The sequence below is a fragment of the Nerophis lumbriciformis genome, linkage group LG04 (genome assembly GCF_033978685.3).
Source record: "Nerophis lumbriciformis linkage group LG04, RoL_Nlum_v2.1, whole genome shotgun sequence".
Classification (NCBI taxonomy): Eukaryota; Metazoa; Chordata; class Actinopteri; order Syngnathiformes; family Syngnathidae; genus Nerophis; species Nerophis lumbriciformis.
The window spans coordinates 50,750,334-50,765,722 of record NC_084551.2 but is presented as its reverse complement, the minus strand read 5'-3'; the positions used below and the strand labels follow the sequence as shown (position 1 = coordinate 50,765,722).

The 15,389-nt window shown below is 43.2% G+C and overlaps 1 protein-coding gene across 1 annotated transcript in view; it reads right to left on the bottom strand.

The window, feature by feature from the left end:
• Nucleotides 1-15,389, bottom strand: part of LOC133603496 (neural-cadherin) — a 422,478-nt gene that overhangs the window by 162,028 nt on the left and 245,061 nt on the right. The window contains exons 12-13 of the mRNA XM_072913050.1: nucleotides 10,381-10,549; nucleotides 10,141-10,311 (exon numbers count right to left, since the gene is read on the bottom strand). Coding sequence (XP_072769151.1) covers nucleotides 10,141-10,311; nucleotides 10,381-10,549 — 340 coding nt within the window. The remainder of the gene's footprint in view (nucleotides 1-10,140; nucleotides 10,312-10,380; nucleotides 10,550-15,389) is intronic.

The following is a 15,389-nucleotide window of genomic DNA, read 5'->3' as shown; positions in this document are numbered from 1 at the left end:
ATGTAATGCCGAGCGCATATCATTATGTCAAGATAATGGCACTAGCATTTACTTCATTTAATAATATTTTTCAACATATTGAGCAAAAAGGTCCCTTTTTTTTTTCTACCAAGAAAAGTGCACTTGTTATTAGTGAGAATATACTTATTTTAAGGTATTTTTGGGTTCATTGAGGTTAGCTAATTTCATTTTTTTTGGAAAGTCTTGACAAGCCAAATGTTCTTGTTCTATTGGCAGATAATTTTGCTTAGTTCATGTAAAATACCCCTCATTTTTGTATATTTTTTTCTTGTTTTTGAACACTGACTTCGGCGGTATCAAACATTCTGACGTGACCTCTGAGCAGATATGTTAATAACGCCCAGCGCAGCATTGTGTCACCTCACTTTGCCGTTTCCCTCGTCTCGCTCTGCAAAGTCAACAGATGCCATTTTCACTTTTATGGAAAAACAAGCCCCGTTCCTGCTGACTGGGCCGCGTGTCAGTGCTGATCAGGCAAGAAAAAAACACGCATCGGGAGGCGAGAGGAGAGGAGGGGAGGATGTTCGGCTTCCTGATGCTGCGTTTCAAGCATCATGTCGGAGATAATGTTTTTTTTTTTTTTCAACTCATGTCAGGTTCTGCTGAGGCAGCCTAAAACTCCCATCATGCACTTCTACAAAGATGGCGACCGGCAGAGGATGGCGAGGAAAAACATTCTGTTTATCATGATGATCTTTTCGAAAACTTTGATGTAAGTGTTTTCCTGCAGCACGTGCTTGTGGAGTTGTTCCGCACGCTTCCACACCTCTCCTTTTTACGGCTCGTGGAGGTGCCCTGCATGTCTGGAACTCTGCTCCAGGACCGCTTGTTTGATTACCGACTAAATGCACGATGAAAGAAAAACTTTTAATGCGTACCGTGTTGTAAAATACAAACCCAAAACCAGTGAAGTTGGCACGTTGTGTAAATGATAAATAAAAACAGAATACAATGATTTGCTAATCCTTTCCAACTTATATTCAATTGAATAGACTGCAAAGACAAGATACTTAATGTTTAAACTGGAAAACTTAGTTATTTTTGGCAAATATTAGCTCATTTGGAATGTGATGCCTGCAACGTGTTTCAAAAAAGCTGGCACAAGTGGCAAAAAAAGACTGAGAAAGTTGAGGAATGCCATACTTGGATTTTCCGGGAGACTCCCGAAATTCAGCGCCTTTTTCCCCCGAAAATCTCCCGTGATTCAGGCGGACCTGAGTGATGTGTCAACAGCCTGTTTTCACGTCCGCTTTCCCACAATATAAACAGCGTGCCTGCCCAACCACGTTATAACTGTAGAATGATCGAGGGCGAGTTCTTGGTTTCTTATGTGGGTTTATTGTTAGGCAGTTTCATTAACGTCCTCCCAACACACAACAACAGCAGTCACGTTTTCGTCTACCGTAAAGCAGTTTGTCTGCCGTAAACAGCATTGTTGTGACACTCTTAAACAGCACAATACTGCCATCTAGTGTACATGTATATGTGACAATAACATCTACGGCTTTTAAAGAGCGCAGTGCACAACTGCGCACACAACAAGGAGATGAAGCAGAATGCATCATCAGAGAGGGTGTTCAGCATTGTTTAGAACATTAGTGACAGAGAATAGGATGGACAATTCAACCCTTAACTCAACAATGAGTAGATGAGTGTTATGTGTGTGTATATGTGTAAATAAATGAACACTGAAATTCAAGTATTTCTCTTATATATAAATATATATAATAAAATAAATATATATATATATAGCTAGAATTCACTGAAAGTCAAGTATTTCTTATATATATATATATATATATATATATATATATATATATATATATATATATATATATATGAAATACTTGACTTGGTGAATTCTAGCTGTAAATATACTCCTCCCCTCTTAACCACGCCCCCGCCCGCAACTCAAGAACACAACATCAACTTCAGCAGGTGGTTACACTATATTCTTTAAACACAGCAACCTGTGTACCACACATTAAGCACACGGCTTTACCTTTAATTTCTGTAAAGAAATACTTGGCAGTCCATGTCTTGTTGAAAACACGCCATTCGTCATCAACTTTTCTCTTTTTAGCGTATCGGGGATAACCGGACATCACTTGTCGCTGTGCACCTTCACTCACAGCAGTGACGTGCGGTGAGGTTGATGGCTGGTGAGGCACTGACTTCATCACAGTCAGATTTACAAACATATGAACCCTAAAGAGTATCTTATTCACCATTTGATTGGCAGCAGTTAACGGGTTATGTTTAAAAGCTCATACCAGCATTCTTCCCTGCTTGGCACTCAGCATCAAGGGTTGGAATTGGGGGTTAAATCACCAAAAATTATTCCCGGGCGTGGCGCCGCTGCTGCCCACTGCTCCCCTCACCTCCCAGGGGGTGAACAAGGGGATGGGTCAAATGCAGAGGACAAATTTCACCACACCTAGTGTGTGTGTGACAATCATTGGTACTTTAACTTAACTTTAACTTTACACATACAAACTGTAGCACACAAAAAAGCACATTTAATAAAAAAACGTTATTATGGTCTTACCTTTACTTATAAATGCGCCGCTGTTGTGCTGGATTAATGAACCCCCTGATGGGAGTGTTATATCAACTAAAGCCCTCACTTCAACTTTCCACGTGCAAGATTGAATCTATTTAAAAAAGTGTAACCGAGGGTTTATAAATGTCGCCTATACTGTATGAAACTACAAAATAACAAACACGGAGGCTCCAGTTTACACGAGGACCACTTTATTTACCTTCTTGCAAAAACTTCCGCTCCACTCCAACGTGTCGTCACTTCCGCTCTTAACGCCTTCAAAATAAGAGCTCAAGGCATATACTGTATAACAGCGCATAACAGGAACTTAACATCACAAAGAGGAAAGCCCATAAAAATAGGTTACAAAAGTTATTTAATAAGAAGCCAAAAAGTGCAAAAACAATAATGTTCGTGTTGGAGGAGTTGTGAATTATGTACACCTGCAGTCTGCAGGTGTACCTAATGTTGTGGCCCTGCAGTCATTCACAACTCCTCCAACACCAACATTATTGTTTTTGCACTTTTTGGCTTCTTATGAAATAATTTTTTTAAATAGATTCAATCTTGCACGTGGAAAGTTTAAGTGTGGGCTTTAGTTGATATAACACTCCCGTCAGCGGTTGCCTTGCATTCTACGGCGGGGGTGCAGGAGGCGAGCCTCAGCCAGTGCGTCTTTTGCAGCCGTTTTATGATCGCTCAGCACAAGAAATACGTTACACACATACAGTTGTTGACAAAATACACTGTACATTATATACCTCAGCTAACTAAACTATGGAAATGTATAATATAATTCATATAGCAATACGGTCTCACTGCACAGCAGACCAGCAGTTAGCCGAGTCCGTCCATGTTGAGGCACTGAGTGACGTGCCTCGACTGGCTGCTGTTCACCGCACCGTCTCTTCTCAGTATTTGAACGGCAAATGTGAAAATTCAGCGATTTTGAATAAAAATAATCTAAAACTGGTGAAGTTAAATGGAAAATAACTTTATAGTATAATCACTGGATACATTTAACAATTTAATATATATTTTTTTCTTTTTACATTTTTTTTCTTTCCATGATGGCAGGTGAGGCCCTGCCTCACCTGCCTCTAGTGACTGCACGTCACTGACTCACAGGTTACACCCGGACATACGCCCATAAATAACACTTTTCAAAAAAAAAGCAGCACGGTTGTATCGCACGCACGACATAGATGTTTTTTTTACATTTATTTTGTAATTTGTGATTTCAGCTGTTCACATTCACTCACAATCGCGCACGAGCATACGTCCACACGGAAGTAATACAAATAATGCTTTTCAAAACAAAAGCAGCACCGTTGTACTGCACGCTCGAGATAAATACTTTTTAAATTTTATTTTGTAATTTATGATTGGCCTCACGCCGGCCGGACAGGGACGTACAAAGGGTCGCAGAATGCCCAGGTCTGGCCTAAAGTCAAGGCGCCCCTTTGCCATGCAAGCCTACGAGCTGCTCAGCACAACATCAGCTGATACTTCCAAGGCCACCTGGGTCAAGACGAGATGGAGGGAACAGTGGAAGTTAGCAGAACCATCTAGGCTGCACCGCTACATCCACAACCCCACAGACGTCTCCGGCCAGGAACTGCCCCGGAAGCAGTGGACAACCCTCAACCGCTTGAGGACCGGCGTCAAACGCTACGGAGCACCGATGCAGAGGTGGGGACTTGCGGAAGATGCCTCCTGCGAGTGTGGGGACCCAGTCCAGACAGTAGAGCATCAAGAAACTAGTTGACCCAAACACCGGCCACCGAATGGCGAACAAGGTCTGATTGACCTGGACGATGACACGTTGACCTGGCTCGCCTCAACAGAGCTGAAAATCTAAAGACGCACGACAGAAGAAGTGATACTATACTAATACCGGTATACCGTACAACTAAGGATGATGTTTGATAAGAAATTATCGAGTTCGAGCCTATTATCGAATCCTTTTATGGAACCGATTCCTTATCGATTCTCTTATCGAATCCAGATAGGTTGTTGTATATGGAAAAAAACACACAATATTTGGTTTAACAAAAGCTTACTTTTATTTTATAAGAAAAAAATTAAATAAAATAAAAAAATAAATATTTACTGTTACCCCCCTAAAAATAAAAAAATAAAATAAATATAAAGTGGGATTTTTCAGAAAAACAAATATATACGGGCTCTGGATGCTGTGGGGCTGTCTTGGTTGACAAGACTCTGCAGCATCGCGTGGACATCGGGGGCGGTACCTCTGGATTGGCAGACCGGGGTGGTGGTTCCTCTCTTTAAGAAGGGGAACCGGAGGGTGTGCTCTAACTATCGTGGGATCACACTCCTCAGCCTTCCCGGTAAGGTCTATTCAGGTGTACTGGAGAGGAGGCTACGCCGGATAGTCGAACCTCGGATTCAGGAGGAACAGTGTGGTTTACGTCCTGGTCGTGGAACTGTGGACCAGCTCTATACTCTCGGCAGGGTCCTTGAGGGTGCATGGGAGTTTGCCCAACCAGTCTACATGTGTTTTGTGGACTTGGAGAAGGCATTCGACCGTGTCCCTCGGGAAGTCCTGTGGGGAGTGCTCAGAGAGTATGGGGTATCGGACTGTCTGATTGTGGCAGTCCGCTCCCTGTACGATCAGTGTCAGAGCTTGGTCCGCATTGCCGGCAGTAAGTCGGACACGTTTCCAGTGAGGGTTGGACTCCGCCAAGGCTGCCCTTTGTCACCGATTCTGTTCATAACTTTTATGGACATAATTTCTAGGCGCAGTCAAGGCGTTGAGGGGATCTGGTTTGGTGGCTGCAGGATTAGGTCTCTGCTTTTTGCAGATGATGTGGTCCTGATGGCTTCATCTGGCCAGGATCTTCAGCTCTCACTGGATCGGTTCGCAGCCGAGTGTGAAGCGACTGGGATGAGAATCAGCACCTCCAAGTCCGAGTCCATGGTTCTCGCTCGGAAAAGGGTGGAGTGCCATCTCCGGGTTGGGGAGGAGATCTTGCCCCAAGTGGAGGAGTTCAAGTACCTCGGAGTCTTGTTCACGAGTGAGGGAAGAGTGGATCGTGAGATCGACAGGCGGATCGGTGCGGCGTCTTCAGTAATGCGGACGCTGTATCGATCCGTTGTGGTGAAGAAGGAGCTGAGCCGGAAGGCAAAGCTCTCAATTTACCGGTCGATCTACGTTCCCATCCTCACCTATGGTCATGAGCTTTGGGTTATGACCGAAAGGACAAGATCACGGGTACAAGCGGCCGAAATGAGTTTCCTCCGCCGGGTGGCATGGGCTCTCCCTTAGAGATAGGGTGAGAAGCTCTGCCATCTGGGAGGAGCTCAAAGTAAAGCCGCTGCTCCTCCACATCGAGAGGAGCCAGATGAGGTGGTTCGGGCATCTGGTCAGGATGCCACCCGAACGCCTCTCTAGGGAGGTGTTTAGGGCATGTCCGACCGGTAGGAGGCCGCGGGGAAGACCCAGGACACGTTGGGAGGACTATGTCTCCCGGCTGGCCTGGGAACGCCTCGGGGTCCCACAGGAAGAGCTGGACAAAGTGGCTGGGGAGAGGGAAGTCTGGGCTTCCCTGCTTAGGCTGCTGCCCCCGCGACCCGACCTCGGATAAGCGAAAGAAGATGGATGGATGGACAAATATATACAGTAACACAAAAACAACCTGTCTCTGTGATCACTATAGGTGAATAGCCATGCCTTGAGGCGTTTTTTCCGGTCCATTATTTTTGCTGCAGTCATTTCCTGTGATGTCCCACAGGGCATTTCTTGTGGGACGGGATTCGTTCCCAGGGATTCCAATAAAGAACCAACTATTTGTCTTTACTATAGTGGCCTCGATAACGGGAACCGGTTCTCAAAAAGGGATTCGAGTCCATGGAATCGGTTATTTTCTTATCGAACGGTTCTTTTCTTATTGGGGACGGCGTGGCGAAGTTGGTAGAGTGGCCGTGCCAGCAATCGGAGGGTTGCTGGTTACTGGGGTTCAATCCCCACCTTCTACCATCCTAGTGACGTCCGTTGTGTCCTTGGGCAAGACACTTCACCCCTTGCTCCTGATGACTGCTGGTTAGCGCCTTGCATGGCAGCTCCCGCCATCAGTGTGTGAATGTGCGTATGTGGAAATACTGTCAAAGCGCTTTGAGTACCTTGAAGGTAGAAAAGCGCTATACAAGTATAACCCATTTATCATTTATTTATCGAACAACAGGGAGAACCGGTTTCAACCCTACTACAGACACCTGCTTCAGATATGATTGTTGTTATAATGGAAATATTTGATTGTGTCATCCATAATAAGGGTCTTAAAGGCCTACTGAAAGCCACTACTACCGACCACGCAGTCTGATAGTTTATATATCAATGATGAAATCTTAACATTGCAACACATGCCAATACGGCCGGGTTAGCTTACTAAAGTGCAATTTTAAATTTCGCGCGGAACATCCTGCTGAAAACGTCTCGGTATGATGACGTCAGCGCGTGACGTCACCGATTGTAGAGGACATTTTGGGACAGCATGGTGGCCAGCTATTAAGTCGTCTGTTTTCATCGCAAAATTCCACAGTATTCTGGACATCTGTGTTGGTGAATCTTTTGCAATTTGTTCAATGAACAATGGAGACAGCAAAGAAGAAAGCTGTAGGTGGGAAGCGGTGTATTGCGGCAGGTGTTGTGCTGGATAATGCACCCCCGCCGTAGAATGCACCCCTTGACTGGTGTGCCGGATAACACAGCTGGTGTTTCATTGTTTACATTCCCGGAAGATGACAGTCAAGCTTTACCATTGGCCTGTGGAGAACTGGGACAACAGAGACTCTTACCAGGAGGACTTTGAGTTGGATACGCAGACACGGTACCGTGAGTACGCATGCAGCTGCGGCTTCCAAACATTTGATCGCTTGCCCGTACGTGCATGCCGCTATGTGCATGTCACATACGTAACTTTGGGGACTTTGGGGAAATATATGTGCTGTATGAACTTTGGGGAGGTGAACGGTACTTTGGGCTGTGGGATTGAGTGTGTTGAGCAGGTGTTTGAGTTGTATTGGCGGGTTATATGGACGGGAGGGGGGAGGCGTTTGTTATGCGGGATTAATATGTGGCATATTAAATATAAGCCTGGTTGTGTTGTGGCTAATAGAGTCTTGTATTTATTTACTGTTTTAGTCATTTCCAGCTGAATATCAGGTCCCACCCGCCTCTCACAGCATTTTCCCTATCTGAATCGCTCCCACTGCCCTCTAGTCCTTCACTCTCACTTTCCTCATCCACAAATCTTTCATCCTCACTCAAATTAATGGGTAAATCGTCGCTTTCTCGGTCCGAATCGCTCTCGCTGCTGGTGGCCATGATTGTAAACAATGTGCGGATGTGAGGAGCTCCACAACCTGTGACGTCACCCGCATATCGTCTGCTAGTTCCGGTACAGGCAAGGCTTTTTTATCAGCGACCTAAAGTTGCGAACTTTATTGTCGATGTTCTCTACTAAATCCTTTCAGCAAAAATATGGCAATATCGCAAAATGATCAAGTATGACACATAGAATGGACCTGCTATCCCCGTTTAAATAAGAAAATCGCATTTCAGTAGGCCTTAAATGTATGGTGATAAATGCTGGAAGAAGACTAAATGAATTCATGTCCCAGAAAGATTTCAATCTGGCTGTTAAATAGTTAATGAGGCGCTCTCCTAATCTGACGAGGACGACTTGTGACGCGACGCTTATCAAAACACATATTTGCACACATCACAAACAAACACGCACTCGCGGGAGCCGCGGGCAAATATTGCATCAGCCTTCAGAGCTTTCCCGGGATGACGAGGATGCGGCGTGACGGCCGGCAGCCGACTGACAAACTTCACCTGATCCCGACAGAAGGTTTTGGTGGCGGCGGCGAGCGGCAAAGTGGACGCGACGGGCGACAGGAAACCGGAGTGTAAAGTCGAGTGTGTCGCCGTCCTGTGTCACACAAAACAAATCCGAGGGAGGACACGCTGAGCGACGGCTGAGAACATTCCCGGGTGTGAGCGCCGCTGATGAATATTAATGAGTCTTCGCAACAGCTGCGCGAGTAAGAGCATGGAGCAGAAGAGGCGCACCACCGGTACCAGTTAGCGCAAATAAAGACTGTGGCTGTGTCTTTTAGTACACTTCAATACTATGTAGACTGCAGTGACGTGCGGTGAGGTTGATGACTGGTGAGGCACTGACTTCATCACAGTCAGATTTACAAACATATGAACCCTAAAGAGTATCTTATTCACCATTTGATTGGCAGCAGTAAACGTGTTATGTTTAAAAGCTCATACCAGCATTCTTCCCTGCTTGGCACTCAGCATCAAGGGTTGGAATTGGGGGTTAAATCACCAAAAATCATTCCCAGGCGCGGCGCCGCTGCTGCCCACTGCTCCCCTCACCTCCCAGGGGGTGAACAAGGGGATGGGTCGAATGCAGACGACAAATTTCATTACACCTAGTGTGTGTGTGACAATCATTGGTACTTTAACTTAACTTTAACTTTACACATACAAACTGTAGCACACAAAAAAAGCACATTTAATAAAAAAAACTTTATTATGGTCTTACCTTTACTTAGAAATTAAGTCCATGCGCCGCAACTAAAGCCCTCACTTAAACTTTCCACGTGCAAGATTGAATCTATTTAAAAAAGTGTAACTGAGGGTTTATAAATGTCGCCTAAACTGTATGAAACTACAAAATAACAAACACGGAGGCTCCAGTTTACACGAGGACCACTTTATTTACCTTCTTTCAAAAACCTCTGCAACGTGACATCACTTCCGCTCTTAGCGCCATCCAGGGGGTTTAGCTCGCTCGTCTGCGGGAACAAACTGCCGCCATTGCTTGCCGTGCTACCGAGGCCCTTTGTCCCTGAATTGCTCACACACTCCGGCAGATTCAATGGGGGTCTGGCGGCAGATTTCTTTGACTTTATCGTTGGAAATGCATCTGCTTTGAGTGTCGCAGGATATTCACACATTCTTGCCATCTCTGTCGTCGGTAAAGTGTGCGGAACAAACGTCCAATTTCTTGCCACTTTCGCATCTTTGGGCCACTGGTGCAACTTGAATCCGTCCCTGTTCGTGTTGTTACACCCTCCGACAACACACAGACGAGACATGATGTCTCCAAGGTACGGAAAACAGTCGAAAAAACGGAAAATAACAGCTGATTTGACTCGGTGTTTGAGAAAATGGCGGATTGCTTCCCGAGAGCGAATAATAGAAAGGCGTTTAATTCGCCAAAATTCACCCATTTAGAGTTCGGAAATCGGTTAAAAAAATATATGGTCTTTTTTCTGCAACATCAAGGTATATATTGACGCTTACATAGGTCTGGTGATAATGTTCCCCTTTAACGGACCGGTACCGGTGGTTGGGGACCACTGATTTACACAACGTGCCAACTTCACTGGTTTTGGGTTTTGTAAAACACTTATATCATGATACAGTTTCCAGCCTGTGTAGCAATACATTTCAATATGTAGCTTTCCCCGCAACGTAAAGCGAAACGCGTAACAGTCGATGCTAATGCTAATAATTAGCGAGCACTCACACTGGTAGCGGCTGTTCTCAAACTTGGGGTCGTTGTCGTTCTGGTCGGCGATGAGGACAGTAATCTGACAGATGCCAATGAGCGGCTCCTCGGCTTGGTCCGTGGCCGTCACGGACAGCGTGAACTCTCTCTGCCGCTCTCGATCGAAGCTCACCGTTGACGTGATGACGCCTGGCAAGGCGGCGGCACGTTAGCGAGGGATGCTAGTGGGCGGCGCCCGAAGCGGGCTCCAGAACCTACCTGTGTCGGCGTCGATGTCAAAACCAACGGAGACGGCGTCTCTGTGCATGATGCCATATTTGACCTCTCCGTTCACCCCCATGTCGGCATCGTGGGCCTGGACCTTCAGCACAAACGTCCCGGGGGGCTGGTTCTCTAGGACTGCTGCGTTCAGACTGTAGTTCTGACACTGTGACCACAAATAAACAAAACCATTAGATATCTGAGTCGCTAAACTGAGAGGGAACCTTTTGGGGGAACTGCACTTTTTTGGGGGAATTTTTCCTATCATTATGAGAATCATTATCTTTTTTTTTAGAAAGAAATACTTGACTTTCAGTGAATTCTAGCTATATATATATTTATTTTATTATATATATATATATATATATATATATATATATATATATATATTATATATAATATATATATATATTATATATATATATATATATATATATATATATATATATATATATATATATATATATATATATACAGTATATATATATAAATAAAAGAAATACTTGAATTTCAGTGTTCATTTATTTACACATATACACACACATAACACTCATCTACTCATTGTTGAGTTAAGGGTTGAATTGTCCATCCTTGTTCTATTCTCTGTCACTATTTTTCTAACCATGCTGAACACCCTTTCGCAGGTACCCAGAAAGGTTTCGAGTACCACCAAAAAAACTGAATCTCTGAAGACAGTATAAAAATCTGTGTTAAAGGTGTACAAATACTGTTTGTATAATAAGCATGTTATTGTTTATAAATGAGGGTTAAGAGTTCAGTACTAAAAAAAAAGAAAAAAGAATGTGGCTTAAGTACAGTTTTTTAATTGAGCTGCTGCATTTTTTGGTTGGGTTGTTTATTTATTTTGAGTAACTTCTACATTTCTAAAAGGGGAGGAATGCAATAGAGTGATCTATGTTTGTCTGTTGCCATCTCCTGGTGAATGTTGGCTATAGCGTACTGGGGTTACTTTTTGGTTGGCCAACGATTTACGTGGTGTTGCGCACCTGACGTCAAGTGTGTGAGTCTGTTCTGAAGTCTACAGTAAAGAGACGTACTTTATTGCCTCCAACTCAATATATTACAACAACATTGCTGTTTACGGCAGACGAACTGATTTACGGTAGAATAAAGCATGACTGCTGTTGTTGTGTGTTGTTACCGCGCTGGGAGGACGTTAATGAAACTGCCTAACAATAAACCCACATAAGAAACCAAGAACTCATTCTACAGTTATAACGTGTTTGGGCAGGCACGCTGTTTATATTGTGGGAAAGCGGGCGTGAATACAGGCTGTTGACACGTCACTCAGGTCCGCATGGAGCTGGAGGGGGCGTGGCTTCCAGCTCCGTCTGAATTTCGGGAGATTTTCGGTAGAAAATTTGTCCCGGGAGGTTTTCGGGAGAGGCGCTGAATTTCGTGAGTCTCCCGGAAAATACGGGAGGTTTGGCAAGTATGAATTAAAGGGATACAAAAATCATGCAATAAAATCATACTATAGCATGTAATCAAATTAAGAAAAGTCATAAAATAAAACAACCAGACCTCATTTACATCATCACACAAAGACAATACATGCTCTTGTTCACATCTGTCATCATTTGTCAAAACAACCAGGATTTTAACACACACACCTCACAATTTACAACAAAAATGCTCTCATGGATCCGCCCGAATGCAGCTGAGATAGGCTCCAGCCCCCCCCCGCAACCCCGAAAGGGACAAGCGGTAGAAAATGGATGGATGGATGGATGCTCGCATGGATAAATATAATACACATTAAGTTGATGTGTCAAACATAGTGCCCACGAGAGATGTCCGATAATATCACCAGTCCGATATTATAAATGCTTTATATCGGAAATTATCGGTATCGGTTTCAATATTATCGGTATCGGTTTGAAAAAGTAAAATGTATGACTTTTTAAAACGCCGCTGTGTACACGGACATAGGGAGAAGTACAGAGCGCCAATTAACCTTAAAGGCACTGCCTTTGCGTGCCGGCCCAATCACATAATATCTACGGCTTTTCACACACGCAAGTGAATGCAAGCATACTTGGTCAACAGCCATACAGGTCACACCGAGGGTGGCCGTATAAACAACTTTAACACTGTTACAAATATGCGCCACACTGTGAACCCACACCAAACAAGAATGACAAACACATTTCGGACCAAAAGTTGCGAACTTTATCGTCGATGTTCTCTACTAAATCCTTTCAGCAAAAATATGGCAATATCGCGAAATGATCAAGTATGACACATAGAATGGACCTGCTATCCCCGTTTAAATAAGAAAATCGCATTTCAGTAGGCCTTTAGTTGTTTCCAAACAGTGTCTGTAACACGGCAGTAAAACGGCTGATCAAACAAAACGGAAGTCATCGTCATGGACCCACTAGCTGTGGAAGCTAGCTCTCCAATCAGCTAGACCAGGTGTCGCCAATATTTTTTGACTCGGGGGCCGCATTGGGCCGATAAATGCTTTAAAATGTAATATCGGAAATTAACGGTATCGGTTTCAAAAAGTAAAATGTATGACTTTTTAATACGCCGCTGTGTACACGGACATAGGGAGAAGTACAGAGCGCCAATAAACCTTAAAGGCACTGCCTTTGCGTGCCGACCCAATCACATAATATCTACGGCTTTTCACACACGCAAGTGAATGCGATGCATACTTGGCCAACAGCCATACAGGTCACACTGAGGGTGGCAGTATAAACAACCGTAACACTGTTACAAATATGCGCCACACTGTGAACCCACACCAAACAAACACATTTCGGGAGAACATCCGCACCGTAACACAACATAAACACAACAGAACAAATACCCAGAATCCCTTGCAGCACTAACTCAACCAACCCCGCCCACCTCAACCTCCTCATGCTCTCAGAGAGCATGTCCCAAATTCCAAGCTGCTGTTTTGAGGCATGTTAAAAAAAAAAAAGCACTTTGTGACTTCAATAATAAATATGGCAGTGCCACTTTTGTCCATAACTTGAGTTGATTTATTTTGGAAAACATTGTTACATTGTTTAATGCATCCAGCGGGGCGTCACAACAAAATGAGGCATAATAATGTGTTCATTCCACGACTGTATATATCGGTATCGGTTGATATCGGAATCGGTAATTAAGAGTTGGACAATATCGGCAAAAAAGCCATTATCGGACATCTCTAGTGGCCACCTTAGTGACCGTGTGAGCAGCTTTGATCGCTCCAAAGCCACTTTTTTAACTTCAATTGTGAATGAAGAGTAATCTGTTGGACTTTTCAAGTTTGTTGTGAGGTCGTTCCATTCCTTTATCGCTTTATATGAAAAAGGCTGATTGTGCAAAATATGTTTTACATCCGGGTACGCTACACTGCCCCCTGGTGGAGGCTTATGTGTTTCTAGTTGTCATAGTAGATGTAAACTGGACAAAGTGCTTAAGTGGCGCTGGCGCAATGTTATTTAGGATTCAGTGGGCCATTCGTATTGATGCTAATCTTTGAATGTTAGCTAAATTTAACAATCTATATTTTTGGAGAACTAAATAGTGATGGTGGTGTTGTGGTTTTCGGTCAAGGATTTTGAGCGACTGTGCAAAGTTTCCAATGGCCTCAGTGTCATTTTGCTTGCCTGCCACCAACATGCTATACAATAATAAAAACGAGACATAATCATTGCATTAAAATAAGTTTGAGCTGCTTCCAGTGTTAATGAATTCCTGATCAATTTGAAAATTTTTATGTTGTATTTAATTAAGACTCTTTGAAGACTTTTTGGAGGGTGATAAAAAAAAAAAATGCTTGAAAGATGCGGCTAGTAGGAGTCACTGTTGAGGCCTTCAAAGAAAATGTAACATGTGCAATATTTACTGTATTTTGGTCATTTTAATGATAACATCCGAGTTTCCATAGCAGCGCACTTCCGACTTCTGGCAACAAATGTGTGTTCCTACTTCCGTAAACAAACACGAGTGTGTTCTAATCATGGCAGACTTGGTAACAGACAATGAAGACAACTGTTTCAAAGGAAATCTTTTTGAAGCCGAATATACTGAGGATGAACTGCTGCTTCTAGAAGTCAGTAAGTGAGCTGAAAGTGCCTTTGACGATATAAATGTGGGATTTGAAGCCAAGCTATTTTCGACATAAATGGAGTGCTTACCCGAATAAACCAGAAAAAAAACTGTATCTGGCCAGCCATCGAGTGAGTCACTTTAATATTGTTCATGATACACGCAGCACATCATGCGTGTTATTACAACTACAGTACATATGTTGTCTGGCTAGCTGTGTACAGAAAAAACTTGAAATGTGGGCTAATACTTTACAGCAGGGGTGTCAAACTCAAATACGGAGTGGGCCAAAATGTAAAACTGAACAAAGCCGCGGGCCAAGGTTGAACAAATTAACCTTTTAATAGGGACCCAAACAAGTTTTGCATTGAATATTGAACAAGCAAGGCTTGTATAACTTTATAGTGACATGCAAAATCCAGTTTCAAATAATAATAATAATAATAAAAAAATATCAATGGCATATCAAATAAAATTTAAATAAAAATGTAATGCCTCTTTTCTATTTGCAGCCTTCTGAGGTAAATATCAACATTAACTTTTTCCACAGGCTAATAATACATTTGAAAATAAAATAACAATAATGAATGAATCAAACATTCAAGCCTTGAAGTAGCAAAAGAAAGTGCATGAATAAAACAAATTATTGCTCAGTTTGCTACACTGATTTGCTTTAACACTGAATATAGAACAAGCAGCGCTTAAATAACTTAATAGTGCAAAATCAACTTTCAGAAAACAAACGAAAAAACATCAATGTCAATTAACTGACATTTAAATAAAAAATTGAATGCCTATTTTCTATTTGCAGCCTTCTGAGGTAAATATCAACATTAACTTGGTGGGCGGGGGCGGGGTTTGGTGGTAGCGGGGGTGTAAATTGTAGCATCCCGGAAGAGTTAGTGCTGCAAGGGGTTCTGGGTATTTGTTCT